Source organism: Plectropomus leopardus, chromosome 5 (assembly GCF_008729295.1).
Source record: "Plectropomus leopardus isolate mb chromosome 5, YSFRI_Pleo_2.0, whole genome shotgun sequence".
Lineage (NCBI taxonomy): Eukaryota > Metazoa > Chordata > Actinopteri > Perciformes > Serranidae > Plectropomus > Plectropomus leopardus.
The window spans coordinates 17,769,528-17,792,531 of record NC_056467.1 but is presented as its reverse complement, the minus strand read 5'-3'; the positions used below and the strand labels follow the sequence as shown (position 1 = coordinate 17,792,531).

At 37.5% G+C, this 23,004-nt stretch overlaps 1 protein-coding gene across 1 annotated transcript in view; it reads right to left on the bottom strand.

The window, feature by feature from the left end:
* Positions 1-1,067: 1,067 nt before the first annotated feature.
* Positions 1,068-23,004, bottom strand: part of drd2a (dopamine receptor D2a) — a 58,326-nt gene continuing 36,389 nt past the window's right edge. The window contains exons 3-8 of the mRNA XM_042486717.1: positions 14,116-14,225; positions 6,878-7,014; positions 4,102-4,310; positions 2,891-2,977; positions 2,351-2,738; positions 1,068-1,797 (exon numbers count right to left, since the gene is read on the bottom strand). Coding sequence (XP_042342651.1) covers positions 1,601-1,797; positions 2,351-2,738; positions 2,891-2,977; positions 4,102-4,310; positions 6,878-7,014; positions 14,116-14,225 — 1,128 coding nt within the window. The 3' untranslated portion in view covers positions 1,068-1,600. The remainder of the gene's footprint in view (positions 1,798-2,350; positions 2,739-2,890; positions 2,978-4,101; positions 4,311-6,877; positions 7,015-14,115; positions 14,226-23,004) is intronic.

Below are 23,004 nucleotides of genomic sequence, written 5' to 3'. Positions count from 1 at the left end.
TGAATCAAGAGGGATTTAGACAGCATGAGCATCCAAGGTGGATCTTACCAACCTAAATGCTTTTTGTTATTCTTATAGTATGCATCAAACATCCCATGGGAGAGACTGAGACTATTTATTCAGTGACATACTCCTGAGTCAGTTTTATACCTCTGTACCCAAAGAACCAATTTGGGATCGCAATGTTGTAACAAAATTAAAGTGTCTTTAAAGGAAGCATTCTACATCATTGTGAGACTTTGGAAACAGAAATCACCAAACACCTGGACAATTATGTGTTTTACACTCTGATTCCCAAAAATATCCCTTTATAAAAAAGCAAAAACACTTGCTGCAGACATTTTTTTTTGTCTAGAATGGAATATATTGCCGGACAATTACATATACTGTGATAACACTAAGCTACAGTACTCTCTTGCTGATACTCATCAAAACATTAACATATTTTTTTTATTGTTGGAACTGAAATGAAATGCAGGAGTTTTCACCCCAAACAACACACATAGATGCCTTACTGTATCTATTATTTCACTTTTGCCAAGTTCACCTCATTCTTACTCAGCAAAGACCCCTGGGAGCTGCTTCGGGAGTTGAACACATCCAGATGATTATACCTGGAAGCAGTAAAGTCCACATACAGATCATTAGTTTGCCACAGAGTGACTCTACTGCAGCAGAGTTACTTCCAGTAAACACCATTTCTCATACTGCGAACCAGTCCTGGGAATAAGAGAGAGGCTGCTGAGTGATGTTAAGTCATTTGTGGGTGTATCTGTATGTACACAGTGAACACTGATATACATGTGGCACTTTACAGTGTCTCATCACTTCATTTATTGGACATCTTTTGTAATTTTTTTTGTTAAACATACATTTCATGAGAAGTCAAGTCGAGGAGCAGTGTAGCATGCATCACATTTCCATTGCAGGCATATAATCACAGTTAATGTTTAAGAAAAACTATGTACAGCAAATAATAATAATAATAATAGTCATATATGATTTTTTAAATTTATAAAATTGCAAATATGTGGATATCAGCATAGCCACATCATACAGCAGGTAAATCGTCTCGTTTGTAACAAACATTCCAATCAGAGATTGTTTTAATTTAATTGTTTTAATTAAGAGCTCACAAATCAGTTTTAACACTGCAATGAACACTGACTTGATATCTATAAGATTTGCAGTATTTTTCCGCCATCAAAAACGTAAAGTACACACACAATAAATAGCAGTTAGCAACTTGTATGTGTGTGGTATACACAGATGGCTCCTTACGCAACAAGTACGATGATTTCAGAGAACAATGTTACATTTTTCTTTTCTCCATGAAACAGGTCATTGTTACAGACATTTCTTGTTTTACATTCAGTGATCTGGAGAACAGGACTCCACGAAACAATTCACATATAGAGCCAACATGCTTTTCAGTAAGACACTGTCAGTTTTTTCAGTCACTCAGCTCGAATACTTTAGAAAGCAGATCGCGGTTTCCCCCTGTGGTGCGTTTTCCTTAACAGGATGAGGTATTTGCCAGAAGAGATGCTTTTTATGTATCGCTCTTCCCTCAGTCTGATCAGACAAGTGATGCTGCGGTTCAGCAGTGCAAGATCTTAATGAATGCCTTTCTGAACTCGACATTGAAGGTGGTGTAGATGATGGGATTTACAGCACTATTCACGTAGCCCAGCCAAGTGAAAGCGTTATACATCTCAGCAGGAACCTTGCATTTTGTGCAGTGGGTGTTCAAGATATGCGTAATGAAAAATGGCAGCCAGCATATGATGAATACACCTGAGAAGATAAAAGAAAGAATGGGAGCATTAGAAAAAAAGATAGGAGAAGAAGCAGGCTCTCATTTTTGACATCCAAATACAGGTGGAGTTGGACTCTAAAATACAAGTCTTCAGAATGATTTCTTTTCATTGCATCACTTGTTTTTAAGGCCTTACCAAAAAAAAGGAAACATTGAGATTGAAATAAAGACATGTGTAGTAGCAGCCAAGAACCCAAAGATGCTTGGGGCTTGTGCTAAAGAAAAATAGTTTTCGATATTGTACATTAGAGGATTACACGGTGGTTAACTAGAAGAAAAACAAATATTTAGTCTAGATGAGTTTAAACAGAATCCTCTACTGGCTCAATGTTTCAAACACTGCATGTTGTTTTGCACGTGCAAAGTTGATAAAATAGTTATTTGGTTGTGGAAAAGCTTCTTTTCGCACAGCATCAGTTCCACTTTGATGTGCATACACACGTTAAACAGCATTTTGTTCAACTTTAATGTCACTTATTAAAAATAATTTACACCAAATGTGAATGTTAAAAACATACTGAACTAGCTTACCGAGGACAATGGCTAACATCTGAGTGGCCTTTTTCTCCTTCTGCTGGGAAATCTTCCTCTTGCTCATGGTTTTCACAGAGCTCTGAGTCTTGCCGTTAGGTAAGGCCTGCGTCTGGAAGGCTTTGGTCACAACAGGTGCTGGATCCCCCAGGGCCTCCTTTGAAGGATCTCCGTTCTTTTCTGCTTTCTGGCCATCCTCAGGGGGTGTGGGAGGTGTGGAGGTGGGACTGGCGTCGGCCTTGTTGAGCATCAGTTGCTGATGGCTTGTGGCTGGAGTGTCTCCGAGAGCACACTGTGGCTGCTGCTTCTGTCTCTGGCTGCTGCCACTGTTGTTCAGCTCATCCAGCTCCAGGTCTTCCCCCTCAATGACTCCATCTTTGATGAATATCTGAGCAAGGTCAGGATGAGCACAGAAACATGGATTCAGGCCATTTTTTATTTATGTTACTGTATAATGGGTGGCATTTAAAATAGCAGGTAATAAAGGGATAATAAACTCTCATGCTTTCAGCCTTTACAGAACAAAAAAAGTGCACACACCACTTTCTTCTTGTTGACTGGAAAACTCCCGTTAGATTTAACAATCATGGTGCACAACCTCACATCCTCTGGATGAGTGCACTTATCCTGGAATGAAAGAAGCTGCGTCAGGCAAGGAGAGGGTACAGTGTGAAAGCACAACTGACAAAAAGGCTGTCTAAGCACAGGTAGCCTACCGGGTCAAATGAGGCCTCAAGGAGCTTTGCTACAGAAAGGCTGTTAGGCAAGAATCTGATCTGCAGTTTCAGCTGCAGCTGCAAGTCCATTGACCTGACAGTGTAATACATTGTATGAGGTAATACCACCAAGATGATGCAAACTTGTCCCACAAAGTGAAATTTGGTACAAATTATGTTAGTTTATAAAGATTATGTACATAATCTGTCAGTATTCTGCCATGTAATGACATCACAGATCATGAAATTGTGCAATAATGTGCAGTATTTATCCTTTTAAACTCCCATGTCAGCTATAAAAGTTCTCACTGACCCTATTCCATTACAAACACACACACACACACACACACACACACACACACACACACACACACACACACACACACACACACACACTTATTCACACATGCAGAAACCACATGGTGAAGCCATGCATGAACATGAGTAGCATAGTTCACTGGATCAAAAGCATTACTTGGCTTCCTGTGCAGAGCCCATGGAGTTGCAATGTGTCACAAAAATCAATAAGCAGAAAAGCAAAAGGTCGTTTGAGGGCCATCGTAATTAAAGTTGTATGATGGCTTTCAACAGCAAACATGAACAGTAAATCTAACATTATGATTAAAATTGTTGTCATAAATTGAGCCACTTATAGAGTATATGATTTACATATGGAGAACACTTAAAATGCCTTAGGTGTAACTGAACCTTGCCCTTTCAATCTCTGTATATTATCGACTCTTTTTCCAAAGAAAATCAATTCTCTTCTTGTCTGGGTTTTCCACTTTGTGGTATGTTGTTATGTAATATATACCTGTATATAAAACCATCAAGTGTAATGAGGTTTAGAAAATGATTGACCTCAGTTTCATAAAGAAACAACTGAACGCAAAGGGCACAGCGTTCTTATCTTACATTGGTGGAAAAGACGTCATAATAAAATGTTGGAAAAAATAAAGACAGCATAATAAAATAAAGATCTCATTTCACTTTGAATTTGTAAAAGCGTAAACAGCAGCCATATTGCATGCTCACCCTCAGCGAAGTGGCCGCATCAGGGTCGGCAGCCTGACAGACACGCTGCTTTGGCTTTGTGTTAACACGTTTTCTGCGCTTCCTCAGGACCACGGAAATTTGCACATAAACCAGCAGAGTGATGATGAAGGGAACATAGAAGGACACAATGGAAGAGTATACCACGAAGGCTGGATTGGCGATGACACAGAATGACTCATCACGAGTAGCTGTGGAGAGAAGAACAGGGTGAATAAAAGCCTCAGACTGTGTGATTTGTTTCAACTCAAATTAAATAATTAAAAAATAAAGTTTTGTTATATTTCTGTCACCAAGGTCACTGTGATTTTAGTTAATCCACCATGTTCCTATACTCCCCTCATCTGGTGGTCATCCATTCTATTTCTTTCCTCCCTCCTCTTCACCAAGACCATTGCAATCCTTTTTATTCCAACTGACCTTACAAAAAAACTGCCTTATAGCCAATCCAGGAGGCTGCCATAGAGCTTCTATCTACTGCCAAATGTACAGATCATATCAGTTTTAAACTGCCTGCCCTGGTTGCTTTTTAATTTTAGATGTTACCGATTTACTTTTAAAGCCAGCCAAATTCGCCCAGAGCAACATCACTGTAATTTTTTCGACTTCCTTCACACCAGAGACAGACACGCACGCACGCACACACACTGAGGTGACAGTGTTTGGACAGAGCTGTCCATTTCTGGACTCAGAGTGGAGCAAGTAAACTTCAGACCCTAAGGCAGCTCCAGATTAGACAAAAACTGTTGCCACACAGGCTCAGATAACAACTGAGTCGTCATGGATACTGTCAATGTCACCGTAATTGTGTAGTACACGTTAACAACTTGCTATCTTCACACTTCAGGGTGTCAGGAGGTAGAGCGGGCTGTCCACTGAAGGGGCAACTTGGTTTTACATTTGAAATTTGGTCTACATGTCAGGATGAGTACTACTCAGCCTGTGAGAACAGTGGTGTTTCTTCTGTAGCTCTGGAGGGAATTTCCCAAAGTCTGCATAATCCTGTTAAATAATAATTAAAAAAAAAACCTCCATTACAAGCTACAAGAAATGTAGCATTCAGTGTCTTTAGACCTTTACCCTTATAAAAAGAGTAAAAATCAGGATATCAGAGCCTTTTGACAGTTATTTCTTTTATCCGTCTCTGGCAAGCTCCCCCCAATTTTACGGAAGTTACACACTAAATATCCCTTTGATTCCCTATTCACATATTGATATTTCCCTGTAGATGTCACTGAGCTGCAATTCAGATGGCATGCACACGAGCTTGTGACAGCGTGTGCGTTGGTAATTGAAAGGCACATTGTGAAAGAAAAATTTAAACACTTCTGTGTATTTTATTACCATTTCTCACTGGGTTCACTAAAAAATATAATACCTTTTTTATGCACTCAGTATATACATTTCTCTCAAATTTTGGTCACAATGTTAAAATCAGTGTAAGTAAACACTCCTCCTTTTCCGAGATAATCCATCCACCTGACAGGTTTGCCATATGAATATGTTGATTAAACAACATCGTTACTGATGACCATGAATTGAACGTCCATTTCACTACCATATGATTCCTCCAATGTTGTTTCCCTTAATATGGAACATTCAAGCGGCCTTAAAACCGCACAAGTAGGTTACAACAACAAACTACTTTCGGATCAAGACCCTAGTGAGGAAGATGAGCATGCAGATAAGCTTTCTTGAGATGGTTTCTAATGGTTTGTGCCGAAATTCTTTGGATTTTCAAACCAATAGTTGCATCAGCTGTTCAGGTGGCTGGTTTCAGACACTTGCGGGAGACGATGCTGGATATGTGGTGTTTGCAGTTGTGAAGCCAGTTGGATGTGCTACCAATGCAGCAATGATGCTGTTTGACCAGCATCTTGATATGCCACACCTGTAAGGTGGATGGATTATCTTGGAAAAGAGAGGTGCTCTGTGACCAAATTTGAGAGAAATATATCTACCCGGTGTATGAAAAAAGTCTTAAGCCTATGAAAAATGAAAAACAAATATGTTATAAATGTTTAAATTTGTGCTCTCACGGCAAAAGTTTCTCACACAAGCCAGGAGGGAAGGAGAGTTGAACACAGCTTCACGTGTAGAAATGTTAGCCACAATCTGTATCTGATCAACAGACCTCTGTGCTCCTTAATAGTGCTACAAACTTTCAATCCCTTGGTAAGAAATTGTAGAAATATTTTTAATATAATTTGTTATAACTTAAAAAGCAGTCGTGCAGCTCACAAATGCAAATGGCTGAGTACTGGCTGAGTCAACAATACATCAAGGCACTAGAAGGATGAGTGGAGCTTCAAACAGATAGGAACTTAGCCACAGGAGCTGGTCAACAACACGAAGACTAATCAGAACCTGCTTTTAGTGTAATTCTCCGTTAAAGCCTCTGTTCTGAAAGCAACCCAAAAGGCTGTGGCTCACAAAATACATGTCAGTCTAATGTAATAATTTACTGTAATGCTTAGCTTCTAGTCACTGTTGCAACACAATGCTGCAGAGTATGCAGTATTGTAAATGGAAACACTGTCATTCTTCTTAAGTGCAATGTTCATGCAAATATGGTCAAGCATATAAAAGATACATCAGCTATCTCCACAATATAAATGTTTCTTCAATGTACTGCAGATGCTGTGCTATGTACTGTGCAGTGGTTGCACTCATGAATAATAACGTGCCACTAGTGCTCCACTAATGTAGTCACCCGCCATGACAAAACATTCACAGTATGGATCGTAGTCTTTCTTACCTGTGTTATTTAGACCAAACAATAGGGGACAGGATATGGCGAAAGACAGTACCCACACCACCGAGATCATTACTGTGACCCGTCTCCTGGAACTGTAGCGAGTATTGTACAGCATTGGCATTGCAACTGCTGTGTAACTGCAAGAGGTGTAGAAAAAATAGCCTATTTAATTTAAATGTATGAAAAATGCATGACACTTTTTTACAAGACAACAGGGAAGGTACGCAGAAAAACAACAACATTTGTATGGTTTCAATTAATGCATTTTCCATTTAATGATCTGCAGTTAATTTATCCCCTTTCTGTTATTAGTTCTCTTTATTCATCAATGGGTTTTAGCTCAAAAGAGGGCCGAGAACATGAAGCACACAAGTGGTAAAACCAGGAGATCTTGCCTGTCATCTTTGATCAGATCCCTTTTGATGTTGGACTGGTGCTTTGGAAGCAGCCATGTGCAGCAAGCTACAGTTTACATGAACAGGAGAAACTAAACGGTTGGTTCTGTTTTTCTCCCACTAAGGACCTTATAATTTAACCTTGCTACACTGGTTGACCTTATTAGTGAGCTTGCTATAATCACCAGGAAATGCACAGCTTTTTACAGCATCTCATAGCATTGATTTTGTGCTATATGGTTGAGAAGACTCTGACATAAAACCAAGTGAGTAAGGCTTTTAAGAGACTGTTTTGTTTGGGTTTCTTTATGGAAACACACAAGGACAGTGAGAATAAATCTGAGGTAATTGTATTATGCCATGTATGTATGTATTGTTGGACACACCATGCCATGGTCTTGGGTAAAAGAAGCCTTGAGTAAGGAAATACCTCTCAGATTAGCCCAGGAATTTTAATGCACAGTGTTGGTGCAAGGCCAAAAGAAACAGGTATTTCCAGAACATGACTGGCAGATACATTTTTTCATGTACCTGCTCTTGTATCACAGTTCTTGGGCTGGATATATACATAGCTTCACAGAGATAGCGCAGCTGAGGTTAAGAAATTATAAGGCATAGAAAAAAATATATCAGTTTGAAATAAAAGTGAGCTTGCACTTCCCGTGAAGAGGACAACTTAAAACAAAGGTGGTGTTTGTTACTTTGTTGACTTTAATTGGTAGGAACACACCTCCACCCTCTCGAAGATCACATCATTCAGTTTTGTCTCCTTTAATTTCATACAGAGGTTTCATTAAACAATCCTGTTGCCAGTTTAATGCTATTACGCTGATGCATAGTTGGCGGCAGTAACTTGTAAAGACATGTAAGAATGTGCCAACAAAGAGAAGAAAAACACTGTGAGAAGGATCTAAACATTAAAATCAGAATCAGCCTATTTGGTATGGTTTATCAAAACTGACTTAAGTCTAAAATGCTGTAATACTCCTTTTTTCACCGAATTAACTTTGGTTTTTGGTGTCATCTAGATAGCCAGCCTGCTTTGTCAGCAGTTTTGAACCAAACTATCATATCTATAAATATTCTTTATTTAAACAGGTAAAAGATTCATTGAGATTTAAAATCTTTTTCCAAGAGCAACCTGCCCAAGAGGGCAGCATGAAACACTGTATCAACCATCAATACATGCAGACAAATAAAACTATCACACATTACAAAAGCAAGCACAGCTTCCAGTTAAAATGCAACACAGAACAATCAAATCGAGATGTGTCATCAATGGTGTTGCACAATGCACAATGGAGGTGAACAGCAGTAACGAGATAGAAGGTCATATTAACTATGAGCTGTTATTAGATATTTGTTGTTATCCACAAAACAAGCATTGAACAACTATTAATGATAGAGGAAGACAAAGAAGATTATTACTTGCAAATCTCCTTACTCTCCTAGAAAAAGACACGCCCATTGATGTCAACCTGCTATTATTTGAATCCAGCTGGGAACCATCTCTTACAGTTCAGAGCCAATTCATTTTTGGTTTAACTTCTCTGAATGGTTCAATATTAGATGCACAGACCCAAAACAGAACCCATTCCATGTTGATCACGTTGCTCTCATGCAGGAAACATTTTCCAACAGTAAGTAATGCACTGAATTTCATACATATCCGATGTAATGATCAGCTTGTAGTTCATGAATAACTCACTTATTTTGGAAGGCTGGGATCATGTGACCAATGTGCTGATGGGAACACAGGATGCTCCCAAGGAGACTGGTGTTTCTGAACCTTGTGAACTTTGAGTGACCTTTGAGTAATTTAAGGTACGCCATCACCATGTGGCTTGTCATAAGTCTAACCAGAGTAGCTTTACATTACCTAACTTTCAGTTAAGAACATAACGTCCTTTGTGGGCCACTAATTCATTGGTTATCATAAAAAGTGTTGTATGAAAATGTGTGATGGTGGGAGGTGGTATCAGCGTACTTACACACAGCTCCAAGAACAATTACAGGAAGAGAGGTAGATGGTGTCTATTAACTCAGCTTTGTGAATGATTTATAAGGAAGGAAATGCATCCAACACTTTTGTTGAGCCTCAAGAATACACACAGTGTATTTTTGCTCTCTAAAGACACATCTACATACACATGAAAGTATCTTAATGCGATTAAAAACAATTATCTACGCTAGATTAATGGTTAATTGTTACCAATAGTTAAAAAAAAGAGATCTTTCCTCTCAGATGTCTCGATCACATCAGCCATAAATAGCAGCAGGAATGGTGTATACATTACAACTGCAGTTCCTAATTAAAGAAAAGTGCAGGTTTGCATGCCATATCAAGTGCTGCAACCCCATAGGAAAAATCTATCAACCAAAATCATTGAAGGGTTGCCAATCAATCACATAAATATACCTGTAAGTTGTGCGATCATTTAAATGACAAATTGTGTCTCATCTAATCATGTGACATGCTACCAAGCTCTAGTACACAGATGTCTACGCTTTTTGCACACTAAATGTTAAGATACCCTAAACAGATGCAGAGGTTTTATGCTCAAATCACTGGAGATGTAGGAGGAACTCACAGTCCATCTTTTTCTTGGCGCAAAACTCCAAACTCATTTTGTCAGGATTACCATCATCATATTTTATGTCACATTAATGGGATTATCATAAAGAGCTGGTATTTTATGTCATTATGTTAAAAGTTTAAACAGATTTTAGTTTTTCTCACATTATGAAAATATTTCATATATGACTAACTGCATTTAAGTCCCAAATGAAATGAAAAAACACTTTTAATCGTGTGTCCCTGTTTTAACTGATCATGTATCTCTTGTTATATGCAAAATAGATGTCCAAAAAAACCCCAAAAAACAGTATTAGAGTATTTTTAAAACCAAACATCAAAGTTTGTGGGCCGCGGTAGTTAACATTGACAGAGCAAAACGGGGAGATAGGAAGCGATGTGTTTTTGGGGGTCAGTGGGCAAAACCTTTGATAACATTTCAAAAACAATGCGGTGGAGGTCTAATTAAATAATCTCTAACTGGTTATCCAAACCTAAATTATGGTGAAGGACTTGTATGTGAAGTCAACAGTCTGCTGTAGCTCCATCTTTCGCTAAACTCTAAGCCTACGCACTTTTTAGTTGTCCAATTAAATGTGAACGATTTGATCTAAATCGATAACATTTACGATAAAATCTAAAATTTTCTAAGTGTACACCACTCAAACATTCCTTATCACTGGGAAATACGTCACTGAAGCTTAAGTTTCTCTGAATTCTGTTTCATGGGGACCAAAATTATTAGCATAAACAAATTAGAAAAACTACATTGCCTTACTACATATCACTAAAGTTTACGGCAAACTGCTCTGACAAGATTTTCTTTGATGAGTGTCCCCTCACTTTTGAGACCTTTGCATGCTAATTTAAGAGGTGAAATTGTGTTTGTTTGTGTGCATGTTTAGTATATATTGTGCATATAGATTTAAGATGTAAGAGGCAGCCAAGCAGAAATTACAAACTTGGTAGAATTCAGAATGAAAATGTGGGAAACATTGTGTCCTTGGTATTCTTCAGACGTCATGTAGAGCAAACTGAGCTCTTACACATTTAATACATATTCTGCTATTCAACATTAAACAATTGCTTCCTACTTTACTTGTACTTCATACGAACAGCTTTCAGTTGTAAAGTGTCTTGTGGCTCATCTTAAATAACAGTCTGTCTTTTGGAAACATAATTTGAACATCATTAAATTACATTTGGCATGTGTATATTCACCTCCTACACAAAAGCAGTTTTGTCTTATGCTTTCTGCTTTTGAAGACAAGTTGCTGATTTCATTGGCCATCTCCCAACTGCTCTTAATGTTTTCATCTTTTCAACAATAGAATAATGATCTAACTTTTTTTTCCTGGCGTGTGGTCACAAAATTTCAAAAGAAACATGTATACATAGGTTAATGAGAACAAAGAACAAAGTATATTTTGTCTGAATCTTTTGATGTACAAATTACAATGTTGCCTGGAACTGTTTACTTAACAAAAGGAAACACATTTTAATTGTGACTTTTCTCTGAACTTTTACAAATCAGCGGGCTCAAACAAGCGAAAACGACTCTTGATACGGTCAAACTCTTCCTTCCAGTGATTCATACTCACAAGTAAGAAGCACATAGACACGTCAGATAAATAATATATATGCTAATTTTGACGCCTTTCTTCTTGGCTTATTACATTAATTTCAAAGACACGAAAACAATAATCTACCATGAGATTATTCAGAGTGCTTCTTAATGAGCTTCCCCTCACATATAAGACCTTTGCATTCTAATTTAAGAGTTTCGTTTGTGTGTGAACACACTTAGCATATATTTTGCATATATATTTAAGATGTAAAATGCAGCCAAGCAGAAAATCAAATAAAATTATAAACTTGACAGAATTCAGAATGAAAATGTAGGAAACATTATGTTGTTGGTATTCTTCAGACATCATGTGGAGCAAACCGAGCTCTTACACATTTAATACATATACTGCTCTTCATTGTCAAACAATTAATTCCTACAGTTCATTATTGAAAGCTTTACTTGTACTTCATGTGAACAACATTTTGCTGTAACCACAGCAGTTTGTGATCTACTTTATAGAAACACCATCATTAACGAATGAGTCCTCATGTCAGTCACACAGCTAAATGCGTGAGTTTATTTTTGAATGAGGCATTAATGAATCCAGGGGAAAGGGGTCTTGTGACAAAACAGGTGCTGTCATGAGCTGGTGTTTTAAACAGCACTTTATTCATTTGTGTATGTATTTATCCCTAATTATTATCTTTATATTGACAAATCAAAATTATCAAATTATAAACTCACTGAGAATGATCAGTCAGCTTTGAAGTTCCCCGCAGCTCTAAAAAGCATTTCATCATTTTAATTGTTGCTCATTGTTTGGTTTTAACAGCAACATTATTGTTTTGATTCACTCTCACCGCTTTCTTTGCACAGTTTTTCAGCAGAAGCATAGCCACTGTACACTACCTCCTCAGTATCAAACTGTAGACAGAGGCAGGAAGCAATTTGCTTGTGAGCGTAGTGGAGCATTTCACAGCTATATAGCCAGAAATTTTTACTTCGGGTGTTGATAGAAACCAAGAAAAGAGCTAAAAAAGTGGAGTGCATTTTGGACTTCAGAGACATAGTTATATTAATATTTTAGTATTAATCTAATGTTGCTCCATATCAATATGTAAATATGCCAGTGTTCCCTATGCATTCAAGATATAAACTCAAAAGATGCAAATTTGTTACTATTGTGTTTTCAGCCTATTTTTCTGCTTGCACCCTATTCTTATGAAAAATGTATTTATAAATATTTTCTTACATCAAGTAAAGTTGGGATGCACTGATGTCCTTTATAAATATTACCCTTCTCTCATTATTTAAGTGTGACTTAACGCCAGGCTGAAAAGTAGTGTTTCACTGCCCTCTCTGGTTAAAAGTTTCAAGTCTGTTGCATGTCTGATCATATCCAGCACTACCAGTGGATGCGGATGGGGCCAGAGGAGCAGTGTGTGCTCTGTGGAACTGGAAACCACACCCAACTGTGATAGCAAAGTGTACCGATCACACCCTGAGGACAGGTCTACATCACTGCAGCAAGTCAAACCACTGGAGATTAGCGAAAAATGATTTTCACCTGCCATTAATTTACTCTGTAAAATAATTTGGTCATTTCTTTTAGCTTTTACCAAACTGATGCTTTTTCTATGGATGAGGTACTTTTCATATTTTCACATTTACTTGTGTTTTCAGTGTTTTCACTGTTTTACTTTTATTATTATTATAGTTGGATAAAATGGAAGGAAGATGAAAAATTAATGGCATTTTACATGTTATTACTTCTCTTTAAGTTAATTATTATTGCATATATCGTATTTTAAGTGTTTGCCTTTGGTTAGTATGATAATATTATATTTACACAAAAATATATATATAAAAGGCCTGACATTTTGATGTTCCTTGTGTTAATGTTCTGTTAAAAAATTAAAAGTAAGATTAGATGTGTTACAGATAAATCTGGCCAGACATAGTTAAAAACTGCTTTTGTTTTTTTTTTGTTATTTTCTTTTTTAACCCGGAGACCTAAACTGAATAAAACCTTCCATTCTCTCCATTTTTCACTGTTTTTCACTAATAAATATAGTTGCCGTTCCCAGCTTTTCCTCATTTCAGGTTTTCACTGTCACAAGATGTGTTTATTTTTAAAGTATGCACTTTTGTTTTATGTATGCCTTTAGATTAATTACTGGATATGTGATCATTATTTTGTTCCTGTGATTTTCCCACTTCTGTGATTGGTTGTTGAAGTCTAAACATACTGCTTAATTTTATTGTTTGTGTTATGTACTGTAGAACTTGACAGTGCTCTAGGACTGAAATGTAACTGCTTCTTTAATTTATTCTGACAGTGAGCAGGAGTCCACAACTTTGCATTTCCATTTCATTCTCCCAAGAATCTGTCTTTACAGGTGGTTATCAGATTATGCACACATTCTTAGAAATTGCTGCATTTTTAGATATTCACATTGATAACTCTGGAACATCTGGCGGACATTAGTTATGAGGTGTATAAACACATCCATGTAAATAAACATGAAATGGAGCTGTTGCGTGGTGTGCATGGTGTGAAATCCATGTTTGTAAAAGGCATTTAGTCTGTATATAGACATGTGGGCTCTGATGGTCATGCACTTAAAGATTTCCATTAAAAATCCACGCAGGAAGTGTCACATGTAAGCCTAAACAATCTGTGCAGTGGCTAACTCACCGATCAATGCTGATGGCACAGAGATTGAGGATGCTGGCTGTACACATCATCACATCCAGGGTGACAAAGATGTCACAGTGGATCTTGCTGAAGCGCCACTCTCCCACTACCTAGAAGAGAAAAACATGAACAAACGGTGGTTTACAGAAACAGTCAACAGAACAAAGCCACTGCAGTTGCCCAGAAAAGGCAGCACCTTGGCAGAAATAATGTGTTTTACTTCTGCAACAAAAGCAATCCTGACAGTCAAGCCTCCTTGGATGTTTTTTCTTCTTCAAATTATTTTTGAGACAGGAAAGGGGAAGCAAAACTGAACAACAGAAGGAATGAAGACTGAGATTATAATGAATGAGCATGAAAGAAAATCTGAATGCTGTGAGTGGGCTCTGATCGGTAACAGACTGAACAGCTGTGAGCTTTCTCATTGAAAGTTATAAATTGCAGGTGAAAAACAGCACACATTTTACGTCATACACATAATCTAAATGGTCTGTTATATTCATGATATCAAATGAATCTTACGCCTGACATGATGGAAATTTACCAATTTTGTGATGATTGTTTAGTGACTTCATGACACCTTTTCTGGGAATTAAAGTGATATTTTGCCAAAAGGTAACCAGTTTTGTATCATAACAATGTATGTAGGATGTGTGAATGAACTGCGGTAAACTTTCGTCTGTCTCTACGTACCTCATACCCTCATGGCAAAACTCCACTGCATGCTGCAAAATGTGACATCTGTTGGAGTTTGAATGGCTTCAACTCCAGGCTACACTTCCACATTTTTGTACTGCCTGCCACCCATGCTGCCACTGTGGACAGACTGAATCCAAATGTTTGCCCTCTAGACTTGCGAACTAAGCCCTCGCAGACATCAGTTATACAGTCTGTGACGTGTTCGCTGTTATCGCCTGAAGTCTGCCAGGACAAAGCCTCTGAACAAAATGATATTAACACTTTTCTATACACCAACAACAACATAGGCTATGCATATTTTTCATGATGTGGTTAAATATTTTTTGGTGCCTAAATTATTCAATTATTGTTTTGACATAGTAATTCATTATATGTTTTTTTTGTTTCTTTTAGGTCTAAAAGTCAGGTGAAGTCTGCCCTCGCTGGAAGTCTGCAGAGAGTCTGCTTCAGGCCCTTTGTGGACTTGATGAATTGTAAATTTGGACAGCCCTCAGCAATCGTAGACTTCCTCTGAGTGTGCCGGCAATGTCTGCGAGTCTGCAAGTGTATTCTGGAGATTTAGATTCAACCAAAGAGTATATAAGTGGACCAAGAGACAGACCTGTCCCTCTAACTCCACCTCTCACAAACTCCAACCAATCTCTGATCAAACATTAACACTTGGCAGTGCTAATCGAACAGAAACCCAGATGATGTTACTGCACTGCCTATTTCTCTTCTAAAATGCCTTCAGAAACATATTTCAGTGCACTGTTTAGCTGTAGCAAGATGTTGTAAACAGAAGGTGGGTGCCATACTGCTTCCAGCATAGTGAAAATGGAGGTTGAAGAACTGAGATCAAACAGTAAGGTGTGATGATCAAATAAAACCAAGATTCTGTTACTACGGTGCATACTTCTCATGTCAAATGTTTTCAGAAGCACGTTTTAGCTTACTGTTAAACTGTAACACCAGATTGTTTGTTATAAGATTGCCCCCATTGTGTCAAACAGATTTTTTTGCATGACTTCACTCACCAGTGAGAGCATTTATTGGTCTGGTGTCGCGCATATCTTTCTGATAGTCATAGGTTTTCTGCCTCTTAGGAAAAGTGAATGCCATAGCCCTTTTTCCTCTGTTTTCTCTGGTCATGTAGCACCAATTTCAAAAGTATTTACATCTGTCTACTGCAGAGACAGCCTAGTTTTATGAGAAAAAAAAACATCTTTCCAGCGTGACTTTTAACACTACAGATTATAGCAAAGCCATATGGGAAGGCTCAGTGTTAGCAAAATCATTACTTTACCATGCCTCCTCGTCTGCCCCTGAAGGCTTTCAATCAAATACATGATTTAAACCTATTTGTATTAATTCCTTGGTTGTCCCCTGTTACATGGTCAAACCCCAAGATGAATCCAACATAATCAGTGATACTCTGACAGGGCTAAGCCACCCACCTCGCCTGACACTACATCCTTCCTGCTTCCTCCCACGGCTCTGAAAAGGCTAAGAGAGTCAGGTGGTGGAGGGGTGGGAGGCAACTCCTACCTCTTAGTGGTGGATTAATCTTTGTCCCTTGGCCATGTCTTCCTAAAGTCAAATGGTAGCTTAAAGAGCCGTATGTTGTTGCTGGTGTTCACAACCCTAGCGGCAATTGCAGGATGATCTGACAGCCTAATGAGCACCCTCATCCCCAACACAACTCCTCCTCTCTTCTACTTTTGCATTTTTCCAACCTTTTGCTTCTGACATTTATCTTCTTAGTATCTCTTCATTATGCTCTGTTTTTCTCCCTCCCTACTGTCACTCAATTTCTTGTTCTTGATCTTTACATGACCATCTACAGGTTACTTCTCTCACCAGCTCCACCAACACAACCATGTTTTTTTTAACCTCCTCATCAGTGTTGCTGCCTGTAACAAATTTAAAAAGCCCACAACAGCTGAAAACCATTGCAGGCCCTGATGGCTGCAACACATCTATTCCTATCAGTATGGAGAAACATATTCAGTGGATATTACATAGCTTGTCTCAGGCAATGAAAAAACTAAACTAAACTAAAACACAATAATTATTACAAAATTTTGTCTGACACCACGCACACATACAAATACTTTCCCAACTTCATTTACACTGTGCATATGTGCATAGCAAATCAATTAACTCAGAATGTATCAGCATTATGAATTAATTTACAAAGGAAAGGTGTTGGGTAAATTGAAAATCCAGTAATGGGGGCTAGGGAACTGAGAAAATGGTTAGAAAGTGCAATTTGGGATGTCACTTAAAATTAGGGTGAAATGAAACTGCCGTCTTGCATCTAAAACTTGTCTGCATTATGGCGTTCACACAGTGGCCCTGAGAGCTCAACGCACTGCAAATGAAGAAACGTATTCCCATGTGCCACATTTAGAAAATATCGGACCAACTTAAACTGTTTTAGGACGACACTGAAAAAGGATGCACATGGCTGTGACATGCTTTTTGTCATGGTTCTTGTCTAATGAAGTTACTGAAGTCGGCTATCTGATATTATAATAATGAGCAAAAGGTTAACACTGTAAACAGCAGATATCTGCAATAATATGTGTATCATCCAATTACAGTGTTTAAATAAGCCAAAAACCTAGAGCTAAAAAGTTAAAACCCTAATGACAGATAGCCAACACTGGACAAAAAGGACCTGTATCTGAAAAGATCCAACAGTATACAAGTTTTTGGATCTGTCACATATCCATAACACTTTCAGAGAGTATCCTGGAAGATATGATCCATAGCAGATCCATAAATAAGATGTTTTCTGCATATGATATCTGTGACATATCCATTAGGATCCCATATTTGTATATCACAAAGATAGCAGATCTGGAAAAATACCATCAGCAGATTTCAGGCAACTGCAGATACAAATATATCGGATTGACATTTACGGATCTGTAATACTATCTCTGCTGGCCTAAAAATCAGATCATCTATGGTTGAGTGTAGATCTTTAAACAAGCATGTTAGGGATTACATGTTTAACATTAAACTAATTTGTCAAAAATGCTAATTTTGTTATATTTATCTATACATAATTTATATAATCTATTAGAAATACAAGGTTAGGTGTCCCTTACCCCAAAAATCATACAAAGAAAAAGGAGCTTACAGCTAGCCTGAAAGATCCAGTGGTATACAATTTTATCTTTCACATATCCATAGATATCTGGAAATAATCTCATCTGTCGCATATGCTTCTGGACATTGTCCATATACATATCCTATAACAGGGGTCGGCAAGTAAGTTTGACCTCGGGCCCATTTTTTTCTAAGCAATTAGATGACGGGTCAGAACATACAACAAAGGCTAATTTAAGAAATTAATTGATTAAAAAAAAAGAAAAAGAATGCAACTGAAATTTGTGACAGACCGCCTTATAGGCCACGCATGTGGTCTGGTGGTGGTTGGTTTGGTTTTATTTCCCTTTTTCATATTGTGAATAATAAACATGTAGCTTATCATTTTAATTTTGAAAAATTCTTTTTTACACACAAAACATCACCACTTGGACTGACCATGTAGCAGAGCCTAACTTATTTTAATAATTATTTGATATAGTTTTACTCTCAGAATTATTTCTTGGTATCGATGGACCCACTCCTTACGTACAACGCAACATTTTTTTCAAAACTATTTGTGTGCTGGAGGTACAATATAACGCTGTGTGCAGAATGAAGTTAGTTAAACATTTAACCTACTAGCTAGCAAGAGAAAATGTCACTATCAAAAAGTCAAAAGAGGAAATATGACAGCATATGTGTTCATCTGACCTGGTTTCATGAATACGAAGCCGGTGTGTCTTATCTGCAGTGCAGCTGTCGCTACGTGTATTAGACGGCAAGTCAATGGATGGTATCATTGCCTCCGTGAAACAGGTGCCCTGTTATTATCAGTAGTCTCAGTCAGGTCAATTACTTCCCCCTAGCTAGTGCATAACTCATGGTAATCTATGTAGTTTGTCTTTTAACAGTAAGGGCTATTTGTCAGATAGTTACATGACTGTGTCATTTACATCAGATTCTACTTTTTTTATGCTGATTTTAGTGTCAGTGTTTGTCGTAAAATTAAACTAAATTACCTTTTTTCCTGTTCACACGTGTGGCCCACAGTCACATAAGTAAAATAACGTTTGAATGATTTACTGAACCGGTGCAATTTTTTTCATACCACACATCGCATGTCGCTATGCAGCCCGTGTCCGTCTCTGTCATTCACTCCCATTCTCAACATGGATAAAAGTATAATCAGCATTCTTCTGACGAGGGTAGATTATATATTTGGACATTTTGATACTGTCAGCCTGATATTGTGAAAAAAAAAATAAAATAAAATAAAAACAGATTATCAAAATAATCTGGCAGGCCAGATATTATTGCTGGAGGGCCAATGTTGGCCAATGGGCCGGTTGCCAACCACCGATTTATTTATTCACACAATTGAAAAAAAAGCTAGAAATTAAACTGGGCTTATAGTAATACCACAGAGAAGGGAATACAATAAATTACAAGTAATACAATAAATTACAATACTCTGATACTTGGTCCTAATTTAGCCAAAAAAAAAAAAAAAAGTTGAAATTTAGTCTGTTTTTGACCTAATTCAGCCCACAAAAATAGACATTAAAAAATGGGCTGTGTTTGGACTTTGGTCTCATACAGCAAATGTGGGAGTTTTCTGAACATTTTTATTGCTGTTTAAATACTTAAATATACAATATAAATATACACACTGCTTATAGACATTCTTTGGATGACCACTAAAGCCCCTTTGAGGTTAATTTCATTGTTATACATTTATATCCAGATGTGTGTTTGTGCGTTTTTACTGGAACAAATGTAATGCCCAGTAACGCAGACTGACCCCGCCTACTGCGCATGTCAGTGAGAGAGGGCTAGCATCATGCGCATAGACCCCCAGATTTTGAATGTCCCCACCGTTAACATTCTGGAACTTACTGGACGCTAACATTCTAAAGGAATCCTTCTAATTCGGTGAGTATTTCAGAAATCTTCCAACATTTTGGATGTCATTATTGCGGTTATAAATGGCAGTTTTTATTTCTTTAAGATGCATTACTGATGTATTTGAAACTATAATGTTTTACTGAGGTAAAAAATGTTTCTCTGTGATTGGAAAACTAGTATATTTCGGACAATTTGAAACTGTTTTTAGTCAGTCTCAAGTACCACTGACATTTGCGTGATGCCGTGCTGCGTCATGGTTAAGCTTATGGTAGATAGCTAGTTACGGAGCTAATGTAACTTTAGAGTAGCATTAGCTAATGGTGGAAATAAAGGAGGGAACTCTCTCCAAAAAGTGAGTTTCGCCCGGGAGCGTCCCCCTCAGCTGGCGGTGAGAGCTTCTTCTCACTTGTTGGTTAAACTATAGACTGTAAATAAAGATGGACGACGCGCCCCCAATTATAATAATTCCATGACTTACCGCTGCTATGCTGAAGCGAGGTTAAAATATCCCGGATACGAGCGTTGCCATCTTGCGAACGTGATGTCATTGGGAGTCTTGCGTCGGCGCAGTAACGTTATCCGCGGTGGGAGAGTTCCCGCCCAAACACCCGTCCGACCAATCGTGAGAAGCTCCATTGAATATCAGCGCACGGATTGGCTATCACAGCTGTCAATCATGGCGGATAAACGTCAATTTGTATAATTTAATAACCCATTAAAACCGAACTTATAAAAACACACGCTTGAAAAAACATCAGGTTGATGAGAACCACCTTCAGTGACAGAAATCATCTTTGTGGAAAATGTATTTTGCGTGTACTTTGAGTTTTTGTTCGGCCTATAAACATTCACTAACATGGAGGGGCGGGTCTTAGGACAGGTACTGCAGTCAGACACCAGGGGGCGATTGATATTGAATAACCTCACTTAGGGGGAGCTGTCATGTTGTCCATATTTATATAGGGTTAACTTCACAAGCCATAAAGCCATAACCTAAAAAGTTGTTTGTGAACTTAATATTTACCTTAATCTCATTAATAAACTTAAAGAGATCTCATGCGGCACTGTAACATCAAACAGAGATGATTTTGTAATTTTTATGATCATATATTCACTAGGGGTGTTAATCTTTCAGTAACGCACGATTCTTGGGGGTCACAATTCGACTCAAAATCGATTCCCAATTCAAAATATAGGAGATATAATTTCAGGATCTACTCCAGTCTGTTTTGCCAGTGACATATGTTATTAAAGCAAAGTGTGTATGTAATTATGAAGGTTTTACTATGTACAACCTTTTTGTAGTAGAAAACCTTTCTCCCAAGTGTTGGGAATCAGAAAAGTGAAAAATAAACGTTATAATTATTATACTTCAAAAAATGGACACACTTTTCTAAAAAAAAGTCCCAGAATCTGCACCATTCTGCAAAGCAGCTCATATCTGTCACTGACACTTCAGAGAGGGGCCTGATTCTAGAGATGGCAAATTTGACGCCCAAGATCGAACTGTTTAGAAATGTTTCGTTATAAATATTATGTTAAAGAAGCTTTTGCAAATTACATTGCTGGCAAACTAATTCAATAAAATTAGCTAATGGAGATGATTCTGGTGAGCAAGAAGGCTATTAATAAATTAATAACCATAATACCAATAATATCAATACATAAATCAATAAAAGTCTTATAATAAAATAAAAAAATATATACTGAAGACTGACAGAAGAAGAAACCATTAAAAAAACACACATATCAAATCACTGGGTTTTACCAGATAAAATGTTGTAATAGTCTTAAAATCTGATGCTTTTTTTCAAAATTATTTGTGAAAGCAAGAGAGTAATGTGCTGAGTCTAGATCCGTCCAGTAAAGACTGAAAGAGGGGTGGGAATCTAACATTTTTTGTTTATGGATAAAGAATTTCTCCATTAAACCCCCCCAAAACAACTAATAACATAAAAATCAAATAATGTCAAATCATCATAATAGATTACATATTTAAGATCATGAGTGATATGAAAATGATTAAAACATGAGAACTTAAATTAGACAAAAATTCATTGTTATTTTGTAAGTACTGAAATTTGACCTTCAGTGTAAATGAGGAAGTAAGCTGCATGGTCACTTAATTAGCTACACCTACAGTCCAGTGCTATCCAATACAACAACCGCTTTGCACAAATTCTGCCTTAAAGGGGAACAAAAGCCATTAAAAAAACAGAAGAAGAAAAAAAAAGATATTATTCAGGAGGCTATATAATATGAAGGAATACTAGAACTTGCTTATGAACGCGCATATTGCCACGGCGTGCCAGGAAAGAATAGTCTTAAAAGGCACTGGATTAATTAATTTAAAAATAAGGCTTTAGTTGGTGTTGAAATGCCTTTAATATATCGTTCCCATACAGTGGCAGCTCACCTGTAACCTGCTCACGGTGGGTCTGGCAGCGGAGGCTACTACCCAAAAAAAAAAAGTTTTAATTTATTCAATTAATTTTTTAGATATTTATTTTTGTTTTTAGATATTTATTTTTGTTTTTATGTTCAGCTGAGAGGGATACACTGAGTATTTTTTTTTATTGTACATTGTTTTAAATAGACACATTTTGTTTGTTATATCAAGAAATGTTTTATAAGTACTTCTTTATCAGATGTTTCATTTTTAGAGAAAAAAATCAACCTCATTATCAATTGTGAATTTATAATTCTACATTTACTGTGTTACAAATTTAGCATTATATTGTCAGTAAATATGGGTACAACACAGCCATCGCTTATCCAGTGTGAATGCACTCCATGACAAACAGAATTAGGGGAGATAATTTCAACATAACATGAGGTCCCCGGGTAATAATAGTCCTGTGTGAATGGGCCTTATGTCTGTTTTGTTTTTGGCCGCTGTGCTATGACTATCCCTTTATATGTCCTTATTCCTTGTCTTTCTACCAGTCCACACTCCGTAAAATGTTTCACGCTGGACTTCTGGACTCCAACCCAGCACCCTTTGGTTCCCACACCAGACTGAGCAACTGCCGCCAAACTAGATCTACAAATAGTAAGGGCCACTTTAATTTTCTTTAAGTCTGTGTTGTGGTTTTGGTTGGCCGCCATGCCGACTGATCTGTTTGATTTTTGATCGTGGCCGCCGTGCCATGACTATCCATCTCTCATCTATGTAACTATCCTTTATCTCTGGTTTTACTTCTC